Source organism: Oncorhynchus gorbuscha, linkage group LG06 (assembly GCF_021184085.1).
Source record: "Oncorhynchus gorbuscha isolate QuinsamMale2020 ecotype Even-year linkage group LG06, OgorEven_v1.0, whole genome shotgun sequence".
NCBI lineage: Eukaryota > Metazoa > Chordata > Actinopteri > Salmoniformes > Salmonidae > Oncorhynchus > Oncorhynchus gorbuscha.
Genome location: NC_060178.1, coordinates 13,676,916 through 13,700,739, shown reverse-complemented (window position 1 = coordinate 13,700,739; position 23,824 = coordinate 13,676,916). Strand labels below are relative to the sequence as shown.

At 43.8% G+C, this 23,824-nt stretch overlaps 2 protein-coding genes across 2 annotated transcripts in view; both read left to right on the top strand.

The window, feature by feature from the left end:
• Window positions 1-19,543, top strand: LOC124037575 (tyrosine-protein phosphatase non-receptor type 5-like). The gene is given in 15 exon segments (XM_046352411.1): window positions 1-162; window positions 354-457; window positions 2,903-3,214; window positions 3,857-3,979; window positions 4,274-4,366; window positions 4,900-5,153; window positions 11,250-11,331; window positions 11,333-11,443; window positions 11,867-11,951; window positions 12,192-12,271; window positions 14,028-14,165; window positions 14,330-14,440; window positions 14,605-14,765; window positions 16,352-16,465; window positions 16,680-19,543. Coding segments are annotated over 13 exon segments (1,716 nt in total). The 5' UTR covers window positions 1-162; window positions 354-457; window positions 2,903-2,944; the 3' UTR covers window positions 16,774-19,543.
• A 2,447-nt stretch (window positions 19,544-21,990) lies between these two features.
• The window catches only part of LOC124037574 (dual specificity protein phosphatase 8-like), a 141,250-nt gene continuing 139,416 nt past the window's right edge, over window positions 21,991-23,824 (top strand). Inside the window, exon 1 of the mRNA XM_046352406.1 lies at window positions 21,991-22,395. The gene's annotated coding sequence lies outside the window, so the exon portion shown is untranslated. The remainder of the gene's footprint in view (window positions 22,396-23,824) is intronic.

Genomic DNA, 23,824 nt, shown 5'->3' with positions numbered 1-23,824 from the left:
GAGAGAGAGAGAGAGAGAGAGAGAGAGAGAGAGAGAGAGAGAGAGAGAGAGAGAGAGAGAGCGAGAGGAGGGTGGAGGTTAGCTGAGAGGGAGATTGATTGATAGTTTACTTGTTTACCTTCCAACTCCATCCTCCTCTCATCACATCCCAGTTGGGGACTGGTGAGAATAATCCGGTATATCACTGGACTACACTGGTTTACTAATCTCTTCAGAAGGACCACTTTATTTTACTGCTTGTGATTTATTTGAATGGTTATTGGATTGGATTCATTCACAGCTTATCTGAGTTTAAAAACTCATTTTCTTCTGGACTGATTTCATAATTCTGTTATTCTTCTTCTCTTTTCCAGGACTGATTCTATCACACAACATGGCCGACAACTGGTGGTTGCCACGGGATACAGGATTTGACCTGATCATGTGATCTGACTTCATTCCAGTAGACCTTTCATAGGTAAGTCACCTGACCTTCTCAGACTTCCTCATTGGCTAGATGAGCAGTGTGATTATTCAATTAAACAGCTGAAAGGAAAGATTCCACTAATTACCACAGCCACAAAGACAGACTTGTCAATTATCTTAAAAATGTATGAAAACGGCAGGGTAGCCTAGTGGTTAGAGAGTTGGACGAGTAACCGGAAGGTTGCAAATTCAAACCCCCGAGCTGACAAGGTACAAATCTGTCGCTCTGCCCCTGAACAGGCAGTTAACCCACTGTTCCTAGGCTTATTTTAATGTTAGGTATGTGGTTAAGGTTAAGGTTCTATTTATAATCTGATTTTCAGAAGATAAATTGTAGAAATAGGTGGTGCTTATACGTTTGTAGCTGTGGTAACTGGTGACGACCGAAAAGTCAAGGATGTCCAGCTGTAAAGAGAATGTATTATTATTTTTTATTATTTATTTTATTATTTCACCTTTATTTAACCAGGTGGGCCAGTTGAGAACAAGTTCTCATTTACAACTGCGACCTGGCCAAGATAAAGCAAAGCAGTGCGACACAAACAACAACACAGAGTTAAACATGGCATAAACAAACATAGTCTGTAACACCATAGAAAAACATCTATATACAGTGTGAATGAGGTACGATTAGGGAGGTAAGACAATATATAGGCCGTAGTGGCGAAGTAATTACAATTTAGTAAGTAACACTGGAGTGATAGGTGTGCAGAAGATGAATGTTGTAGAGATACTGGGGTGCAAAGGAGCAACTACAACAACAAAATGACAATATATTATAATAACAGAATGGGTGAATTAGTGTCTACAAGCATCAGAAGTGATATAGGATAGAACTGCAAGTCTGCAAGTCTACCTGGATTGTGACATTAACAAGCATTAATGTAGTAGTTGCCTGTACATTTTGTGAGAAAATGTTAGATTCGATGAGAAATCTTGTTTTGAATACGAGAACAGGCTGTGCCACACTCTAAGAGAGTTATATGTCATGTGTAATTCTATTGTAACATAGACCTCCAGTTAGAGTCTGACAGACACACACACACAGAGAGAAGCACACACACAGACACAGACACAGACACAGACACACACACACACACACACACACACACACACACACACACACACACACACACACACACACACACACACACACACACACACACACACACACACACACACACACACACACACACAGAGAAGCACACACACACACACACACACACACACACAGAACACACACACACACACACACACACACACACACACACACACACACACACACACACACAAACACAGACACAGACACAGACACACACACACACACACACACACACACACACACACACACACACACACACACACACACACACACACACACACACACACAACACACACACACACACACACACACACACACACACACACACACACACACACACATTTACATTACATTTAAGTCATTTAGCAGACGCTCTTATCCAGAGCGACTTACAAAGTGGACACACACACACACACACACACACACACACACACACACACACACACACACACACACACACACACACACACACACACACACACACACACACACACACACACACACACACACACAGACACAGACACAGACACAGACACAGACACAGACACAGACAACACACACACACACACACACAGAGAGAAGCACACACACACACAAACACACACACACACACACAGAGAGACGGACAAACACACACAGACAAACGCGTCAGCAATCAGGCAAATGGAAGCAGCACCCTTACTGATGTGTCAGGAGTGGGACAGAAGAGGACTCTGAATAATGTGCGTGTTGTCAGTGGATGATTATGCCAGGGACGGATGAGAAACACTATGTTGCCATGGAGACAGTCGGAGCTGTAAACACACCCCCTAACTCATCCCTCCCTCGACACACATCACGCACACACACACAAACACACACCACAAACACACACACACACCCCACACACACACACACACACACACACACACACACACACACACACACACACACACACACACACACACACACACACACACACACACACACACACACACACACACACACACACACGCACGCACACACACACACACACACACACACACACACACACACACACACACACACACACACACACACACACACACACACACACACACACACACACACACACACACACACACACACACACACACACACACACACACACACACACACACACACCACACACACACATATATAGACTATTTTAATGTGACAAGAGGATCAGGGGAGGAGAGCCACTCCAAGCAGTGCAGCTACTCAACTGAATAGGCCAGCAGGATAGACACAACACACACACCACACGATTGAGCTGCAACAGGCTCAATGTCTGTTTGGAGGTTTGGCTGAGGGTGCTCATTTGCATTTGTGCAGATCATGGCACCCATCATATGACTGTATTGCCTCAGGGGGATCATGAACAGACGTCTGAGCAGCTCGACCCGTTCCCAGACGGAGGACTCCATCTTCCTAAAGCCAGATGAAGACCCCATGTGGCTGGACGACCTCCCAACGACAGACAACAAATTCTCTCAACCAGGGGATGGCCCCCCAAGCCCTGATGCAAACCCAGGACGGGGGAACAGCCCCCCAAAGGACCCAGAGATACTGTGGAGGGACACGTTTTACATAGTCATCATGGGGATGCACTGGTGTGCCGTGCTCTGCACCATTTCCCAAATCACGGTGGGTCAGCACTAAGGCCAAGGATGTTGTAGAAACTAAGAGTTTTCATGAATGCAAGTAGGAGTGACCACAGGTGGAATAGAACTAGCTGTGAAACTAACTGTTCTTGTCAGATACAAAAAAAACAAAGTCTGCATTGCCTATATTTACTGGTTTTATCTGCATTTATTTCAATTGAAGCTTTCCTTCTCATAGAAAATGTCCTGGCTTTTTTGGAAACTGAATGAACAAGAAAATATTCTGTCCTTTTTGTAGGATACTGTCCGGATATTGTCTGTTTTATGATTTATTACTACAAAATGACTCCTCCTTTTCTATCCCCTTCTCCTCTCCTCCCCTCCTCTTCTCCTCTTCCTCTCCTCTTCCTCTCCTCTTCTCCTCCCCTCTTCTTCTCCTCTTCCTCTCCTCCCCTCTTCTCCTCTCCTCTCCTCTCCTCTCCTCTCCTCTTCCTCTCTCCTCTCCTCTTCCTCTCCTCCTCTCTCCTCTCCTCCTCCCTCTCCTCTCTCCTCGCCTTCTCCTCCCCTCCCTCTCCTCTTCCTCGCCTCCCTCTTCTCCTCTCCTCTCCTCTTCTCCTCCTCTCCTCTCCTCTCCTCCTCCCCTCCTCTTCTCCTCCCCTCCTCTCCTCTCATTCTCTGCTCTCAGGGTTATTGGGTCTTCTTTATGGTGGATGGTAACGAGTTGTTCCCAGCCTTCTACAAAGCCTTGCAGCTTTTAGACTTCTACCTGGGTGTCCTTCTATCATTCAACCCTGTGTTTGGAGTGGACGTGAGTACCTGAACATGCCGGTACACTGAAATTGTAACACAACACAGGACTTTAAGGTGGTGGCAGAGCAACGTTTGATAAAGACTCAAGCTGTACTTTACATTGTTGCGATTTATTGCGACCTCTGTTGCTTGGTGTATTGCTCTGTGATGTTTGTCTGGCTTGTGACACGCTGCTTATTGTGTTGATGTCATTTTCGTCTGGCTGATGACATGAGCCAGCTTGTCTGATGCTGATGTTGATACTGCTGTGTTCCACTTTTTCTCTCTCTCTCTCTGTGTGTGTGTTAAACAGTCTGTGTGCGTGTTGGTGGAGATGGAGAAGACCAAGAACTACTGGCTTCTCCACGCCACCGAAGGCATCGGCATGGCTGTCATTATCTTCATGGTAGGCATCTCTCACACCCTGATGAACGCTGCACGGCTCTCACATGATCTGACCTCCCAATGAGGAGAATTTGACAAATTCTTTCCAAAATCGTTTTAACCAAACAGATGTCTTGAAACCACAAATACGTATTTCCAACGGCTTTTCAAGTGCTATAATATCCATGTGGCAGTTGTAAATACTGTATGGCTAGCATCAAGAAAGAAAACAATTACACACAATCTAGATGGGAAGACTCAGTCTCAGTAATACGATGTCAGAAGTAAGGGGATCTCTTGTATCTCTCAGTCCTGGCATGTGGGTGTGGGACAGAGAGGAGGCAGGTGCTGCAGGTGGTTCTGCCTTTCACTTATCCTACACAGGCAGGGACTTGTAGAGAATTATTTCAAAGTCCAGGCACTGTTGCTCTCTTCTCTCTTCAAATCTTTGCAGTACATTTTCAACATATTTTGCACATAAGACAATGTCTACTGTGACCTCGAGACGGCTCTTATCATTTCCATGAAATGTGCATTTTGATATTGTGTCTCCAGATCTACCGCATTGTGTGTAAGTTGGGGTACGGTGAAGCGTGGTGGCCCACGACGGTGGTGACTAACCACGGGGACAGACGTCAGTCAGTGAGTCGCCAGCCTTCCTTCACCCTGTCAGAGTGGACAGATGCCCAGGAGGACCTGATGGACCTAGAAGCTGAACCCCAGACACCTGTCTTTGACCTGGGTCTGGACACCAGGACGGAGGGGGACATCACCACCCTCTCTGTTACACCTGTGGGCCTGCAAGAGAGGTCAGTGGGAGGATGGAGGTGGAGAGGTGGTCTCCGGGGGGGTATGTGTGTGTGTGCACAATTGCAATACATTTTTCTTGTACACTGTAAACCCTAATGTTCATATATCTGTACGACCTGTACGCTCTCGTTGGCTGGCCCTCTCTTCATACTCGTCGCCAAACGCACTGGCTCCATGTCATCTCCAAGACCCTGCTAGGTAAAGTCCCCCTTTATCTCAGCTCACTGGTCACCATAGCATCTCCCACCTCCAGCAGGTATTTCTCTCTGGTCACCCCCAAAACCAATTCTTTCTTTGGCCGCCTAACCTTTCAGTTCTTTGCTGCCAATGACTACAAAAATCTCTGAAACTGGAAACACTTATCTCCCTCACTAGCTTTAAGCACCAGCTGTCAGAGCAGCTCACAGATTACTGCACCTGTACATAGCCCACCTATAATTTAGCTCAAACAACTACCTCTTTCCCTACTGTATTTATTTGATTTTATTTATTTTGCTCCTTTGCACCCCATTATTTTTATGTCTACTTTGCACATTCTTCCACTGCAAATCTACCATTCCAGTGTTTTCTTTGCTATATTGTATTTACTTTGCCACCATGGCCTTTTTTTTCCTTTACCTCCCTTCTCACCTCATTTGCTCACATCGTATATAGACTTGTTTCTACTGTATTATTGACTGTTTGTTTGTCTCAATGTGTAACTCTGTTGTTCTATGTGTCGAACTGCTTTGCTTTATCTTGGCCAGGTCACAATTGTAAATGAGAACTTGTTCTCAACTTGCCTACCTGGTTACATAAAGGTGAGGAAAAAAACAGGGGAAAAAACAGTTACTTAAAGTGATTCTGTGGTCATTACTCAAATCGATTGTCACTGTGACCCTGCAGGGGGTCCAGAGTTGAGTTGTCAGCTTGAACATTTTGAGTAACTCACCCACTAAGCCACCACTCCAATATAATTTCCCAGTGTGCCTTGCCTTTTCAAGTGAATTGTACAGATGTAGGATTTTAATATGATCAATCAAATGTATTTATAAAGCCATTTTTACATCAGCCGATGTCACAAAGTGCTATACAGAAACCCAGCCTAAAACCCCAAACAGCAAGCAATGCAGGTGTAGAAGGACGGTGGCTAGGAAAAACTCAGGAACATAGGAAAAAGGAACCTAGGAAGAAACCTAGAGAGGAACCAGGCTCTGACGGATGGCTTGTCACGCCCTGACCTTAGTATTCTTTGTTTTCATTATTATTTTGGTTAGGTCAGGGTGTGACGAGGGTGATATATGTGTTTTTGTATGTTTATGGGGCTGTCCCTAGTCTAGGTGTTTTTATGTCTATGGTTGCCTAGGTTGGTTCTCAATCAGAGGCAGCTGTTTATCGTTGTTTCTGATTGGGGACCATATTTAGGTAGCTATATTCCTTGGGTATTTTGTGGGTTATTGTCTATGTGTTGCCTGCACTCGGTTTATATAGCGTCACGTTTGTTTATTGTTTCTTCTTTTATTAAAGAGTATGTATTCGTATCACGCTGCTCTTTGGTCTCCTCCTTACGATGAACGTGACATGGCTAGTCCTCTTCTGTCTGTGCCGGGTTGAGATTATAGCAGTACATGGCCAAGATGTTCAAACGTTCACAGACGACCAGTAGGGTCAAATAATAATACTAGTCAAAGTGGTTGTAGAGGGTGCAACAGGTCAGCACCTCAGGAGTAAATGTCAGTTGGCTTTTCATAGCCGAGCATTCATAGTTAGAGACAGCAGGTGCGGTAGAGGGAGAGAGAGTCGAAAACAGCAGGTCCGGGACAAGGTAGCATGTCCGGTGAATAGGTCAGGCTTCCATAGCCGCAGGCAGAACAGTTGAAACTGGAGCAGCAGCACAACCAAGTGGACTGGGGACAGCGAGGAGTCATCAGGCCAGGTATTCCTGAGGCATGGTCCCAGGACTCAGGTTCTCTTGGAGGGGAGGGAGAGGTAGAGAGAGAGAATTAGACTTAAATTCACAAAGGACACCGGATAAGACAGGAGAAATACTCCAGATATAACAGACTGACCCTAGCCCCCCAACACAAACTATTACAGCATAAATACTGGAAGCTGAGACAGGAGGGTTCGGGAGACACTGTGGCCCCGTCCGACGATACCCCCGGACGGGGCAACCAAGCAGGATATAACCCCACCCACTTTGCCAAAGCACAGCCCCCACACTATTAGTGGGGATATCTTCAACCACCAACGTACTGTACCCTGAGACAAGGCTGAGAAAAGCCCAGGAAGATCTCCCCCACTGCACGAACTCGAGGGGAGCGCCAAACCCAGAACACTCTTTTGTTGCTGAGGATTTTCCTGAACAGCAAGACATGCAAACATGTAGTGTTTAAAAAGGCTTTTTTAAACACTTCACCACCAACTTTTTTCCACCTTTTCTTTATATCTCAAAGATATTGCTGGTATCAAAGCCAAAACGTGTTTTTCTGCCTAATGACCTAGTAATAATTTCCGTAAAGTTCTGCCTATGGTTTAGTATGAAACGTAGCCGTAATGCTGAGGCGGCATTGACACACCATATATATGGCTCTGTCTTAAACTGTTGATGGTTGCTACAGTGTTAGAAAGAAGGGTTCCAAAGGGGTTATGTGTGGAGGGAAAGGGTTCTACCAAGAACTGATACGATCAGATTAACAATTCCACTTGTTGGATATATCCTAACTCTGGCTGGATTGCAATAGGAATTCAATATCACTTTGCAAGCCAGCATAATGCTATTTGCAGGCTTGATGTGGCCTGTAAACCAGGAGATTCTGAACATCACTGAGTTAGGGTATAACTAGGCCCTCAAAGAAAGGCCTTATGATATACACCGAGTGTACAAAACATTAAGAAAACCTTCCTAATATTGGGTTGCCCCCCCTTTCGCCCTCAGAACAATCTACATATGTCGGGGCATGGACTCTACAAGGTGTTGAAAGGGTTCCACAGGAATACTGGCCCATGTTGACTCCAATGATTCCCACAGTTGTGTCAAGTTGCCTGAATGTCCATTGGGTGGTGGACCGTTCTTGATACACGGGAAACTGTTAAGCATGCAAGACCCTGCAGTGTTGCAGTTCTTGACACAAACCGGTTCGCCTGGCACGTCCTACCATACCCCATTCAAAGGCACTGAAATATTGTCTTGCCCATTCACGCTCTGAATGGCACACATACACAATCCATGTCTCAACTGTCTCAAGGCTTAAAAATCATTATTTAACCTGTCTACACAGTGGATTTAACAGGTGACATTACATTTACATTACATTTAAGTCATTTAGCAGACGCTCTCATCCAGAGCGACTTACACATTAATAAGGGATCATAGCTTTCACCTGGATTCACCTGGTCAGTCTATGTCATGGAAATAATGTTTTGTATACTCAGTGTATGTAATGTATTGTCATAAATAATTAAATTTGAAAGGATAATAAGGCTGATGTAACCGTTCATAGAGGGTTCTAGGAATAACTTTTAGATGATAAAATGGTTCCTGGTAGAACCCTTCATAGAGGGTTGTGTCTAGAACCATATACAGTGGGTTCTTTGAAGAACCCTACATAAACCCTCTGCAAAGCCAGCACGGAAAAGGATTCCCCTATGGGGACAAACAGAAGAACCCTGTATGGGTATGCATCTATTTTTCCTCTTGGCAGTTGTAAACTTTGCGAGACATGCACTGTTTCCTCAACCACAACTGGGTGGATCCAGAAAGACTTACTGTGGGAATAAATATCACTGAATGACGAAAATAATGGACTAAAGTAGACGAATTCAATTGAAGGATTGTATGAAATAGTTTCTTACTGAAACTCCCAAAGTGATCTAATCGTTGTAATACATTTGAAGCAAAAGCCTTCCCGCTTGTGGTCAACGAGATGATCATTTCCGCACCCTTTTCAGCGGGACAGTGCTTTCGCGCTGCTTCGAGATAAGCGTGGGATGGGGTCTACTCTTGATTAAAATCAATCAATGTGACATTTTTGTTTCCACTGAATCTGCTTTTGATATTGGTTAGGCTGGGGAAATGTTAGCTCAATTGAGGTGAGTGCTGATCATGATCATCTTGTCTAATTGGCTAATTTATTAGAACATTTTGCCAGCATGTTATGTAGTTTAATATTGTTCTCTTCACTAGCAGCGCTTAGTATCCTAGACCTATTCCCAACCAAAAGTATGACTTGTCTCAATTGTTTCACTGAATCTCTGTCTGTGTAGGCTATTGGTTAATTATTTTCTGGCTGGGCAAATAAGTGTAGGATGTATAGCTCATCTATTCATTTGCTCCTCTATCACTGATCCGAAACATTTAACATGCAATAATGTAGCCTAAATCAAGTGTAGGTCTATTATTTTGCTGGATCGCCAGGTTGTAAAATATGAACACGAGACTCGCATGCTTTTGAAAATAGGATTGCTATTATTTTCTATCGGTATCATGATGAAGACACTCTCAATGTAAGACCCTACACTTGCTCCCCAACAAAGTGGAGTGAGGGTATGAAAGAGATGAAATGTGGATCAAAAAAGCAAGGACTTTTTTGATGACAGCGGTTCCATGGGTGACTGTCACCACTTGTAAGGGAAAAATATGATTAGTATTTTATTCTGTTATATTCCATTATATTCTTACTATACAATATGTGTGTCGACTGTGATTGGGGTCGGTATGTCTTGTCTGTTTTAATGAACAAAATAATGAACTATTGATATCATTAATTTGCGCTGTAAACCCCAAGGCATTGTTTTACTGAAATGCTCAATGTCAATGAAAAGTCGTTATTACTTAAAATGTCTATGTGGTACTAACTCAAAACTAATTGAGAAGTCATTCAATTTAAGTATACCTTACTCAAAAAAAATTGCATTTGTATTACTCATATGAAAGTAGTACAGCTCACTTCAGCTATTTACGTTTCTTAATCAGTTTACTCAAAATGTTTGAGTAGCCAGAACTCGTTCGGTTTTACAGTGTGGATGTTACATAATTAAACTCAAAATTTGCTATCCTATACTTTTAAAAATACATGTTCTTAGTGTGATAATATTTCTCAGGGCCTGCCTGAACGAATTAATAATGGGTTTATTTTTAATGGTATATATTCAATGGATTTATTAAAATAGACACCCACCTACATCTGCACACCACTACTACCACTCGTCACCGGCATGCAGACATGTACACGGGAGGTTTAAAAGGCATATGCAGGCCAGCATAGGGTAGAAATGGGCCTGTTTGTAAAGGCGACATAAAAACATTAGCCACACTTTGTTACAGGCAAAATACCGTAAATCATATGTGAAAGCAGTATTAGTGAACTCATTCATTTTCGGTCCTGTGGCCTTCACCAAGTGAGTTGCTCGGCAAATCTTATCATGAAACTTAATGACATTACATATCCCATGAGGACTTATTTTGAGGCCTAATAAAATTCCAGTAATTTTCCCAAATTTCCTAAAAATCCTGGTTGAAGGATTTCCAGGAACCTTCCAACCAGGATTTGTGGAAAGCCAGGGAAATTTACAATAATTTCCCAACCATACCTGCAAGTCACATTATGTTGACCAGCAAAGTGACATGTAACTCTTATTGGGTTCCAGCAAAATGTAGAATAGCCAACCGAATTATATTAACCTGAAACTGCATTCATTATAACAGACAGAGTTGAAAATGGAGTAAACAGACTAGCTAACCTTTTAAAACTGGAACAACTATTTCTGCAATGGGTGCAAAAAATGATTGGATTCATTTAGAAAAATATGTTATTTATCTTTGTGTAGCATAAAAATGATAAATGAATCACTCAATGTACATGCAAAAACACATATGTAAAAAATATTATAAAAACATCTACTCTGCAGTAGAGCATGCTGGGAAAAAAGTTCATTCGTTATCCTAACTTTTTTAAATGTGTTGATCTGACTTCTCATTTAGTTTTAAGTCAGTACAACATAAACATTTGAAGAAATAATGTGTTGAATTTACTAGAATTATTTGAGTTAAAAATACCTTGGGGATTACAGTATATGCGTCTGTGCCATCCTATGGGTGTGTGTGTGTGTGTTAGGAGGGGCTCCAACGTGTCCCTGACCCTGGACATGTGTTCTCCTGGCTGTACGGAGCCCTATGGCTACGGTGCCCAGCTCTCCCCCCAGAGACCAGACTGCCAAGGAGTACCTGAGAGAGGGAACAAACGCACTCAGCCCTGCCCAGCTACACACACGCGCTATGGACGACCAAGCCCTACAGGCAGAGTTCTATGTGAGTAACACACAAACCCACCAAGGAGCTCTCAACATCCAGAGGCTACTGTAAACAGTGTATGAGATGTTGACACAGTGAAATGCATTAGCATTCTCAGCTCTATAGAGGATGCATTACACCTTTAGGCTGAGATATACACTCACAATCACACACACACTCTCTCTAAGACAGAGGTAGGTCTACACAATCACACATTCTCTAAGGTAGATGTACACACTCACTATTAGTGTCAACCAAAGTTTCCCAAACTCATTCCTGGGACCCCCTTTGCGAGCCCCGACTTTGGGCAACCCTGGTCTAAACTGTGTGTGCAATAGACACAAACCAAGATGAGCACACACAATCATGCACCAGGGACACCATTTCCTGGACACAACCACACATCATTAAGCTACTGTAGATCCATTGTTCTGTTTCCAGGAAACTCCCATGAACTTTGTGGACCCAAAGGAGTACAACTACCCAGGGCTGGTGAGGAAGAACCGCTACAAGACCATCCTGCCCAGTGAGTGGACACACTCCCAACAGCAGTCATTTCGAAACGCTCACTGAATAAAAGCAGACACACACACACACACACACACACACACACACACACACACACACACACACACACACACACACACACACACACACACACACACACACACACACACACACACACACACACACACACACACACACACACACACACACACACACACACAGTTGTCTGGGTCTTGTGATATGGTCCTGTGTTTTCCAGACACACACAGTAGAGTGATCCTCCAGACAGCAGATGAAGATGAATTCCTCAGGACCTACATCAATGCTAACTACCTACAGGTAGGTCTCTGTCTAACAACATACAGGTAGGTTTCTGTCTAACAACATACAGGTAGGTCTCTGTCTAACACCATACAGGTAGGTCTCTGTCTAACTACCTACAGGTAGGTCTCTGTCTAACTACCTACAGGTAGGTCTCTGTCTAACTACCTACAGGTAGGTCTCTGTCTAACAACATACAGGTAGGTCTCTGTCTAACAACATACAGGTAGGTCTCTGTCTAACTACCTACAGGTAGGTTTCTGTCTAACACCATACAGGTAGGTCTCTGTCTAACAACATACAGGTGGGTCTCTGTCTAACACCATACAGGTAGGTCTCTGTCTAACTACCTACAGGTAGGTCTCTGTCTAACTACCTACAGGTAGGTCTCTGTCTAACAACATACAGGTGGGTCTCTGTCTAACACCATACAGGTAGGTCTCTGTCTAACTACCTACAGGTAGGTCTCTGTCTAACTACCTACAGGTAGGTCTCTGTCTAACACCATACAGGTAGGTCTCTCTCTAACTACCTACAGGTAGGTCTCTGTCTAACACCATACAGGTAGGTCTCTGTCTAACACCATACAGGTAGGTCTCTGTCTAACACCATACAGGTAGGTCTCTCTCTAACTACCTACAGGTAGGTCTCTGTCTAACACCATACAGGTAGGTCTCTGTCTAACACCATACAGGTATGTCTCTGTCTATCAACATACAGGTAGGTCTCTCTCTAACTACCTACAGGTAGGTCTCTGTCTAACTACCTACAGGTAGGTCTCTCTCTCTAACTACCTACAGGTAGGTCTCTGTCTAACACCATACAGGTAGGTCTCTGTCTAACAACATACATGTAGGTCTCTGTCTAACAACATACAGGTAGGTCTCTGTCTAACTACATACAGGTAGGTCTCTGTCTAACAACATACAGGTAGGTCTCTCTCTAACTACCTACAGGTAGGTGTCTGTCTGCCTACTGCTCCATCTCAACTAATTCATGTACAAGCAGTGCCGTCCCAGCCAATAAGCCACATAAGTGGACGATTAGGGCCCAGCGGCTTGTAAGCTTGGGCCTTGTGTGCAAGTTTTTCATCCATGGTCCTGCGAGAACTACTGTGTTGCTGTCACTAGAACTACTGTGTTGCTGTCACTAGAACTACTGTGTTGTTGTCACTAGAAAAACGGTGTTGCTGTCACTAGAACTACTGTGTTGCTGTCACTAGAACTACTGTGTTGCTGTCACTAGAACTACTGTGTTGCTGTCACTAGAAAAACTGTGTTGCTGTCACTAGAAAAACTGTGTTGCTGTCACTAGAACTACTGTGTTGCTGTCATTAGAACTACTGTGTTGCTGTCACTATAACTACAGTGTTGCTGTCATTAGAACTACTGTGTTGCTGTCACTAGAACTACTGTGTTGCTGTCACTAGAACTACTGTGTTGCTGTCACTAGAACTACTGTGTTGCTGTCACTAGAACTACAGTGTTGCTGTCACTAGAACTACAGTGTTGCTGTCATTAGAACTACTGTGTTGCTGTCACTAGAACTACTGTGTTGCTGTCACTAGAACTACAGTGTTGCTGTCACTAGAACTACAGTGTTGCTGTCACTAGAACTACTGTGTTGCTGTCACTAGAACTACAGTGTTGCTGTCACTAGAACTACAGTGTTGCTGTCACTAGAACTACTGTGTTGCTGTCACTAGAACTACTGTGTTGCTGTCACTAGAACTACTGTGTTGCTGTCACTAGAACTACAGTGTTGCTGTCCACAGGGTTACGGGGGTGAGGAGCGGGCGTACATCGCTACCCAAGGTCCTACAGTCAACACGGTGGGAGATTTCTGGAGGATGGTGTGGCAGGAACGCTGTCCTATAATCGTTATGATCACTAACCTAGAGGAGAAGAATGAGGTAGGGAGGGAGGGAGGGAGGGAGGGAGGGAGGGAGGGAGGGAGGGTGAGTGAGTGGGAGGGAGGGAGGGTGAGTGGGAGGGTGAGTGGGAGGGAGGGAGGGAGAAAGAGGTAGACCAGAGGTAAATGCCCATGTGAACTCTGGCTCTCTGTTGCCCCTTACAGAAATGTGCAGAGTACTGGCCTGAGGACTCTGTGTCCCATGAGGGCATCCTGATCACGGTTGTCACGGTAACCCAGGAGGACGACTACAGCCTGAGGGTCTTCAGTCTGAAGGTAAGACTAATACTACAGTATGCATCTATACACCAATGCCAAGGACATCACAGGAGGCTGCTGAGGGGAGAACGGCTCATAAAATTGGCCTTTACGATGCAAATGTAATGGCATTAAACACCTGGAAACCATGTGTTTAATGTATTTGTGTGTGTGTGAGACAGTGTAATGGAGAGGAGCGCAGCCTCAGGCAGTACTGGTACACCTCCTGGCCTGACCAGAAGACCCCAGACAAAGCCCCGCCCCTCCTGGAGCTGGTACAGGAAGTGGAGCAGGCAAGAGAGGAAGCTCTGCTCACCAGCGGCCCTGTCATCGTCCACTGCAGGTGGGGTTGGAAACACAGACATTATACCCACACCTATTACCGTCAGTAGAGGGGATGTCTCAGTGGATTTTTTGGAAGGTCTGTGCCCCTAGAGATAGAAGACATGTGGCAGCATTGGAAGGTCTGTGCCCCTAGAGATAGAAAAAGTGTGTCAGTATTGGAAGGTCTGTGCCCCTAGAGATAGAAGATATGTGGCAGCATTGGAAGGTCTGTGCCCCTAGAGATAGAAGATATGTGGCACTATTGGAAGGTCTGTGCCCCTAGAGATAGAATATATGTGGCACTATTGGAAGGTCTGTGCCCCTAGAGATAGAAGACATGTGGCACTATTGGAAGGTCTGTGCCCCTAGAGATAGAAGATATGTGGCAGCATTGGAAGGTCTGTGCCCCTAGAGATAGAAGATATGTGGCACTATTGGAAGGTCTGTGCCCCTAGAGATAGAAGATATGTGGCACTATTGGAAGGTCTGTGCCCCTAGAGATAGAAGATATGTGGCACTATTGGAAGGTCTGTGCCCCTAGAGATAGAAGACATGTGGCACTATTGGAAGGTCTGTGCCCCTAGAGATAGAAGATATGTGGCAGCATTGGAAGGTCTGTGCCCCTAGATACTGAAGATGTGTGGTAGCATTGGAAGGTCTGTGCCCCTAGAGACTGAAGATGTGTGGTAGCATTGGAAGGTCTGTGCCCCTAGAGATAGAAGATGTGTGGCAGCATTGGAAGGTCTGTGCCCCTAGAGATAGAAGATGTGTGGCAGCATTGGAAGGTCTGTGCCCCTAGAGACTGAAGATGTGTGGTAGCATTGGAAGGTCTGTGCCCCTAGAGACTGAAGATGTGTGGTAGCATTGGAAGGTCTGTGCCCCTAGAGATAGAAGACATGTGGCAGCATTGGAAGGTCTGTGCCCCTAGAGATAGAAGATGTGTGGTAGCATTGGAAGGTCTGTGCCCCTAGAGATAGAAGATATGTGGCAGCATTGGAAGGTCTGTGCCCCTAGAGACTGAAGATGTGTGGTAGCATTGGAAGGTCTGTGCCCCTAGAGACTGAAGATATGTGGCAGCATTGGAAGGTCTGTGCCCCTAGAGATAGAAGACATGTGGCAGCATTGGAAGGTCTGTGCCCCTAGAGATAGAAGATGTGTGGCAGCATTGGAAGGTCTGTGCCCCTAGAGACTGAAGATGTGTGGTAGCATTGGAAGGTCTGTGCCCCTAGAGATAGAAGATGTGTGGTAGCATTGGAAGGTCTGTGCCCCTAGAGACTGAAGATGTGTGGTAGCATTGGAAGGTCTGTGCCCCTAGAGACTGAAGATATGTGGCAGCATTGGAAGGTCTGTGCCCCTAGAGATAGAAGACATGTGGCAGCATTGGAAGATCTGTGCCCCTAGAGATAGAAAAGGTGTGGCAGCATTGGAAGGTCTGTGCCCCTAGAGACAGAAGAGGGCAGCATTGGAAGGTCTGTGCCCCTAGAGACTCTAAAATCGTGGTTGGTCAGGGCTAATACATTAATGGTTCCCTCTTCATTCTCCTCCTCTTCATCCTCCTCCTCTTCATCATCACCCTCTTCTTCCTCTTCATCCTCCTCCTCCCAGTGCTGGGATAGGTCGGACAGGTTGTTTCATCGCCACCTCCATCCTGTGTAAACAGCTGAGGAGTGAGGGTGTGGTCGACATACTGAGGACTACCTGCCAGCTCCGCCTCGACAGGTCAGTCTACCGTCTGTCTTTCTTTACACCTGTCTGTCTTTGTCTCCTTCCTGACGTGTGTGTGTGTGTGTGTGTGTGTGTGTGTGTGTGTGTGTGTGTGTGTGTGTGTGTGTGTGTGTGTGTGTGTGTGTGTGTGTGTGTGTGTGTGTGTGTGTGTGTGTGTGTGTGTGTGTGTGTGTGTGTGTGTGTGTGTGTGTGTGTGTGTGTGCGACAGAGGCGGGATGATCCAGACGGGTGAGCAGTACCAGTTTGTGCACCACGTCCTCAGCCTGTACGAGAAGCAGCTGTCCCACACTGCAGAGGAGTAGAGCACGACACCTGTACCTCCATTTTAATGTCACCCTTTAACGCACAGACACAACAACATCCTGCCCCCTTCCATTTCAGAGGCCCACATACGAAAACCCCAATCTTGATTTGAGAACTTTGCTTATAAGGCAAGACGGAAACTGCTGAGGTTTCATTATGCTGCCAGAAATGATTTGAAATAAAACAACTGCTATGAATTAAAACTATTTTACTGATTTGCTTTGCGGACGATGCTCTAAAAGGAGTGATGATGAAACGTTCTGTCACTTCTAACTCAAACATTTGTTTTCACACTTGCCAGAGGTCTACCCAGGATATCTGATCCTGTGCACCCTATCAAGTGCCAGTTAACCCTGGATTGTTCAGATTCCTCCAGATCAGAAAATGTCCAGCCAAACAGTGATGTTAAACACAGTGAGGGGTCACATGTTCGTCTGAAACGTAATCATACCAAACTATCCCCTGTGAGCAGGATGAAAAGACATGCTCACTGGGTCTCTTTACGTTAAAACAGTACAGCAGGCCTTTCAAACTCCTGGTGCAGTCACCTCATCTTCAGGTTGCACGGTGCTCCGTGCTCATTACCATTGACTGAGCCATGTACCATAGAGGAATGTAACCATTAGGTAACTAGGCATTGTGTGCAGTCCCTACAGTATTACAGTGTCATGTGTATGTGCAGTCAGTCCGTCATCATCATGACCTCACACAGAGGCATCATGTGACCACCGAGACTGAGGGGGTGTGTGCATGTCTCATCTCCTAGGTTCACACATGAGCTGTTAGGACCGTCACATAGTGGAAGAATCCAGAGATAGAGGAGTAGCAAAACTTGCCCCTGTTCTTTTTTTTAAAGGTGTAACATAGCCTGGGTGCCAGTCTGCATCGGCTCGGTGACAACCTCGTATGGTATTGTCATGCCTTTATCATAACAATGGAGTCAGAAAAAGCACAAACAGGTCTGGGACCAGGATAGGAGTAAATCAGATAGGAGCAGAAAAGGACAAATGTAAAGGTTGCGAGAAGAAACAACACTTCAAACTGGAGTTTATCTTAACTCTATTTGATGGTTTTGCTTTCTTTCTTAGTTGTTATTTCCCCTCTCACAAAGGATGCATGCTGGGAAAACCTGACCCCCCCCTAACCCTTCCCATCAGTGCTCCGTCAGTGGTGTTGGGATGGTGACACATCTTCTCTCAACAGTAGCCTAAACACATGCGTGACGTTAGCTGCCCATGATTGTTGTATAGATAGGCCAAGCCTAATCCGTATGAAGCACAATAGACCAACTATGGTTGTGTCTCTGATGTTCAGCTGTAAATGTTATTTTCTGTATCGTGTTTTGACTGTGTTGACTTAAATGGATTGCATGTGCTGTATGGGACTCTCGTAAGTCCACAATCAAAGCGAAGTGATTGGTTGTCCAGCTTTCCGTTGTGTAAGCGTTCTCCTATTATGTTGCAATGCTTTTGATACAGTTTGCTTTTGTGAAACCAACCAGAGATATTTTTAGAACATTTTGATACAATCCTTTCGAGTAGATGCCTTGTGTATATTACCATTTACACCACAATGGAATGTAGCTCATACTGTGGTCAAACCATTGGTTTATATTGCAAGATTTGACAGATAAAAAAAAAAAAAAATGTGACAACTAACTAAGTTACCTTACAACAACAACAAACACTGATTATGTTTTGTCTACAGTATTACTTTGATGCCTCTAGGCTTTGCTTTAATATGCTTTGCTTTACGTGTCCAAGATTTTATCTTGTTTTCACAGAGTCCTTAAACATTCCCCATATTCAATTTAATGACATAAGGAAAATCACACTGGGGTTTCACTCTAAATGTTCACGCTGTAGCTAGGACATTTGTGGAGTGTGGTTTCTCTTCCATGCCAATGTCCATGAGACGAACAGCTCGCAGCCAGGGTTTAGATGTGGTTAACACCTCCGATACTTACTATTCTGACCTACAGTGTGGTTTCTCTGGTGTGTAACTGATTGAATTGGGGCCTGTGACTCTTGGCCAGACTGGCTTTACAACAACATGAGAAATAATATGAGCTACGTGTATGGCAGCTAAAACAATGATTAAGAGTCGTATGTAAGAAATCTCGGACAACTTTCATCTTGATTGAATACAACTGGTCAATTACAGCGAACATCACCAGGAGACAATCTCCTTGTTTTGGTTTGAAAGGCATCTCAAGAAGTCAGCACTAGTATTTCATCCTCTGCTTTGAAACTGACAAAATGTTGAGTTTTGAAGATGGAAAATAGCTGAAACTTGGAGAAGCTGGAAATTAAACTGTGAAATCCTTTCTTGATAACACTTATTGCAATTGATCCAACAGCTACACTTTGAGTGGTTGTTTTCTGTGCTGACCGGGTCTCATTCCCGTGATGTAAAAGAAGAAAGGTCAAATTGAAATAGCCAATCCAGTGAGCAAAATCGGTTGAATAGACGTGGAAAATATGTCTCTTTGGATGAAGATGTTGAAATTACATCTTTTGGGTTGAAAAGATGCTGAAAATACATATTTTTGGTTGAAAATATATTACAAACACATTTTTGGGGGATGAAAATATGTTGAAAGGTGTCCTTTTGGTTGAAAATAGGATGTAAAGACAGTTTTCGACCAGTTCTGCTCACTGGGAAAATATCAGACATACTCGAACCAACCAGCAAACAACCTACTCCTCTCCTCTGCTACTGCAGTATTGCTTTAAGTTGTGAGTTTTTGCATCCAAATAAAAGTCGATTTTCATGAATCTGTGTTGTCATTTCTCTAAGAATTTTTTGTCTGACTCTAAATAGTAAAGTTAAAACAAGTTTTAAAAATAACACATTTATGTGAAGGCCTTTATCATAGTATTACTTCAGTAATGGCACATTTCCATGGAGGATTTAACCCTGTCCTTTACCCAACATGCTCAGACTTTTCTGTTTCTATCTATGTAGCCTGGCACCCGTGTCTCACTGGGCCATGGGTCCAGTGGACCTGGAGCCAAGGCAAGGCCCTGGGTACTTTTCAGCGCTGCATTTACATGACAATGGCTAACTGTGAACTTTAGCACTTCACAAAGCAACAGTCTTGAATGATGCATAAGTTGTAGATTCGGCTTGCCACAAGTCTTCAGTGTCACACTCCTGATGGAAACACAATAACGCTGGAGCTAACATTAACATAAATCACTGGCGACACCCTGGTGTGGAGGTAAGTCTAGATGGAAAAAGCACCATGAGGCAACACTCCACAGAGGCTGAGACTTGAGAATCCCTGCTGCAGCAGTTGCCAGTTGAAGTAGACAACTATGACCACTAGATGTCAGTTTATACAACGTAATACAGTGCTATATTGAGCAATGCAAACAACACATAAAGAACGTCCTGTTTTATGAGAAAAAAATAAGTGTAAATCTCGCAATGAGCATTGACCACCACTACAATAATATGAATATATTTATATGGATCTAATGCACTTTGGTATAGTGTTGATGTTGCTACTATATTTCATGAATAGGCCTATAGTAACAGTGCAATTACAATGTAATATATTGTCGCTAACAAAAGGCCAGGGAAGCGAACCAGAGTCGCTGGTGTGAAAGGCAAACACCCTACATATCACCCAATAGGATGATCCTACATGGAGGGAACTGTAATGTGGTTCATATAGTGATGATCCTACATGGAGGGAACTGTAATGTGGTTCATATAGTGATGATCCTACATGGAGGGAACTGTCCAATTTGTAAGTCGCTCTGGATAAGAGCGTCTGCTAAATGACTTAAATGTAATGTAAATGTAATGTGGTTCATATAGTGATGATCCTACATGGAGGGAACTGTAATGTGGTTCATATAGTGATGATCCTACATGGAGGGAACTGTAATGTGGTTCATATAGTGATGATCCTACATGGAGGGAACTGTAATGTGGTTCATATAGTGATGATCCTACATGGAGGGAACTGTAATGTGGTTCATATAGTGATGATCCTACATGGAGGGTACTGTAATGTGGTTCATATAGTGATGATCCTACATGGAGGGAACTGTAATGTGGTTCATATAGTGATGATCCTACATGGAGGGAACTGTAATGTGGTTCATATAGTGATGATCCGCTACAATATGGTTTTGTTCTGTTGTAAGTGGTGAATGTTTATTTTTCCCCTTTTGTTTATTTTTGTTTTTGTTGGGCGACCTGAACCAAATTCACATAGAACTGTTAGTTATAGATATGTAATTCTCATTGAAAGCAAGTCTAAGAAGCTGCATAGCTGTTCTATGTGTACTATTTCTATGCTTCCCATGCTTACGTTTCGTGTTTGCATTTTTTTAGTTTCAGTTTTGTACACCAGCTTCAAACAACTGAGTACACAATATTTTTGCTTATGGAAAATATATGTAGATGGTACAATGATTATGTACACTATACTTAGGTATTTTGTCACATAAACTGAAATTAGGCGAATTATTCGAATTTTAGCAACCAGGAAATGGCAGCGTGATTTCTGCATAGTGCACCATTAACTGGCTATTCTTTATTTTCATTCACTGCATTGTTTCCATATTAGACTTAGCCCATGTCTTGGCTCGCTCTCATTTTTCTTATATATCCAATTTGGTCCCTCTTGACATTCTCATAAAATGTGTCTTCGTTTTATTCATGGTAAAGTCATGCAATAAAACGTTCTTTACATTGGTTATTTAATTATTTGATATTTAATTAATTTCATGCTCTTATAGCCAAGGAGGACATACATATTCGTTTACCTTTATTTAACTGGTAGATCAGTTATGAACAAATTCTTATTTACAATGACGGCCAACCGGGGAATAGTGGGTTAACAACAGATTTTTACGTTGTCAACTCGATCCAGCAACTTTTCGGTTACTGGCCCAACGCACTACCCTCTAGGCTACCTGCCGCATATCCTAGGATTCCGCACACCCATCCAGCAACATTTAATAATGGTTGGACAAAATCGTTTTTTCCTGTCTCAACAAAGGTGCGTGAACCATACCATCCCTGTGTGTGATCTCCCGGCAGCCCGCGCGCCGCACGTCTCCTTTAAAAACCAAAGTGTCCCTTTAATCCATGGCTCAAAAGGCTGACGTCAACTAACCCCTGAGCCACAGGCTCGGATTGGCTGAAGGTGACGTCAACTTGGATTTTTCTCTCTCTCCCCTCTGAACCATGACCTCATCCTTAGTTCATTTTAGTGCTATAGCTCACCTCCTGTTCTCCCGGGACGTTAATGCCTCATCCTTAGTTCATTTTAGTGCTATAGCTCACCTCCTGTTCTCCCGGGACGTTAATGCCTAGTAAATGGAGACTGTCTATCTACAATTGCGGTCACACTGCATGCCCCATATGCGAAACCATTTATTATTGTGCTTTAATGTGTTTCGCTCTGTTCTATTCTAGCGCTGTCAACTTTGCACTGGGACCGTAAAGGCTCAGCTGTCGCACATTATTCCATTGCCCTCGACCCATGACAAGTAAACAGTGACCAAAGTTAGAGCGCTTTGAAGAGGGCTGACATGGCACACTGTTCCTTTACACATGGAGGTTAGCTGATCACAAATCACCAAACCGAGGAGACAGAGGTGAGTGTCTATGTTTGTGGACCCCTCCTGTTGTGTAGTGTGTGATCAGTCAGCTATCTGTCAAAAAATTCCTACACTATAATTCCTGCGAAATATTACGTTAGCAGGGGTTGTTAGTTGGCTAGCCACAATAGCGCGCTGCTGCAGTTAATCCGCCAGAGCGCAACCCCGAATAATGGAACATTTCAAACCTGGGTTTATTTCTGCTTTATTTTTGACAAATAGCTTACCGCTTCTCTTCGCATTTTCTCTCTGAATTTTATGATTGATGGAATGCAGTTATTTTTCTGTTTTTGTTTTGGTGTCGTTAATCATGTGCACGATGAATGGATGCGGTGGTTGTTTTTGCGTGCACATATCCACACGCCACAAATTCACAATAGAAGAGTCTACCGCACCGCACTGTATCATTCTCCATTGACGCACCGCGTGTATAATTTCATTGTCATTATCAAACCATTCACATTTTTGTGAGGTAAAAAAATACAACTAAACATTTTGTCACGATCATATCTATTCCTTAGCGGGTCTTTATTGTCGTCTCCATTGGGTTTATTGTGGTGTGCTGCTCTATTTTCGCCCCCATCTCTATGCTGAGACTGGGGGACAGATTATTGGCACCAGGCCAGAACGACACAAAACTACAAATAGATTGTAATTGGTTTGTTTTCCATCCAATATTAGCCTACCGTTATTGTTATGATCATGTTATTATTTTGCAATAACATAAGGTTATAAAACATTATAGGCTACTGCTATTTGCGTTTTTGTTATGTAAGCCTATTGATCATAGAGAGGAGATGATCAGATAAAGTAGGCTACCTCTGTGTTATGGCAGGATGATCCTGCCCTGTTCATCAAAGTATTCAGAGGGGTCCTACCTCCTGCACTGTCATCTTCTGCCTGGGGATGGCCCATTACATTGATAGAACAGATATTTCCATTCAAACCAGTTCTATTTAGATATTGTGTTTACACTTGGGGAGTATTTTTCTACACTAATACAGGAGTAATGAAGGCCTAGATCACACTTCCACTCACGGCTGGAAAAAAATAACTAATTGAAAGCTACGCCCCCTCCCCCCTCCCTCCCCAACAAGCCACACATTCAATATAATTTCTCAGTGCCTTGCCAAGTGAATTTTAGAGTTCTTGTAAAACAAATGTTTACCCCTTTTTCATGGTGTCCAATTGGTAGTTACAGTCTTGTCCCATCGCTGCAACTCCCATACAGACTCAGGAGAGGCGAAGGTAAAGAGCCACACGTCCTCCGAAACACGACCTAACCCAGCCGCACTGCTTCTTGACCAAATGCCCACTTAACCAGCCACAGTGGCCTCCACAGTGTTGGAGGAAACACCGTACACCTGGCTATCACGTCAGAATGCATGCACCCGACCTGCCACAGGAGTCGCCAGAGTACGACGGG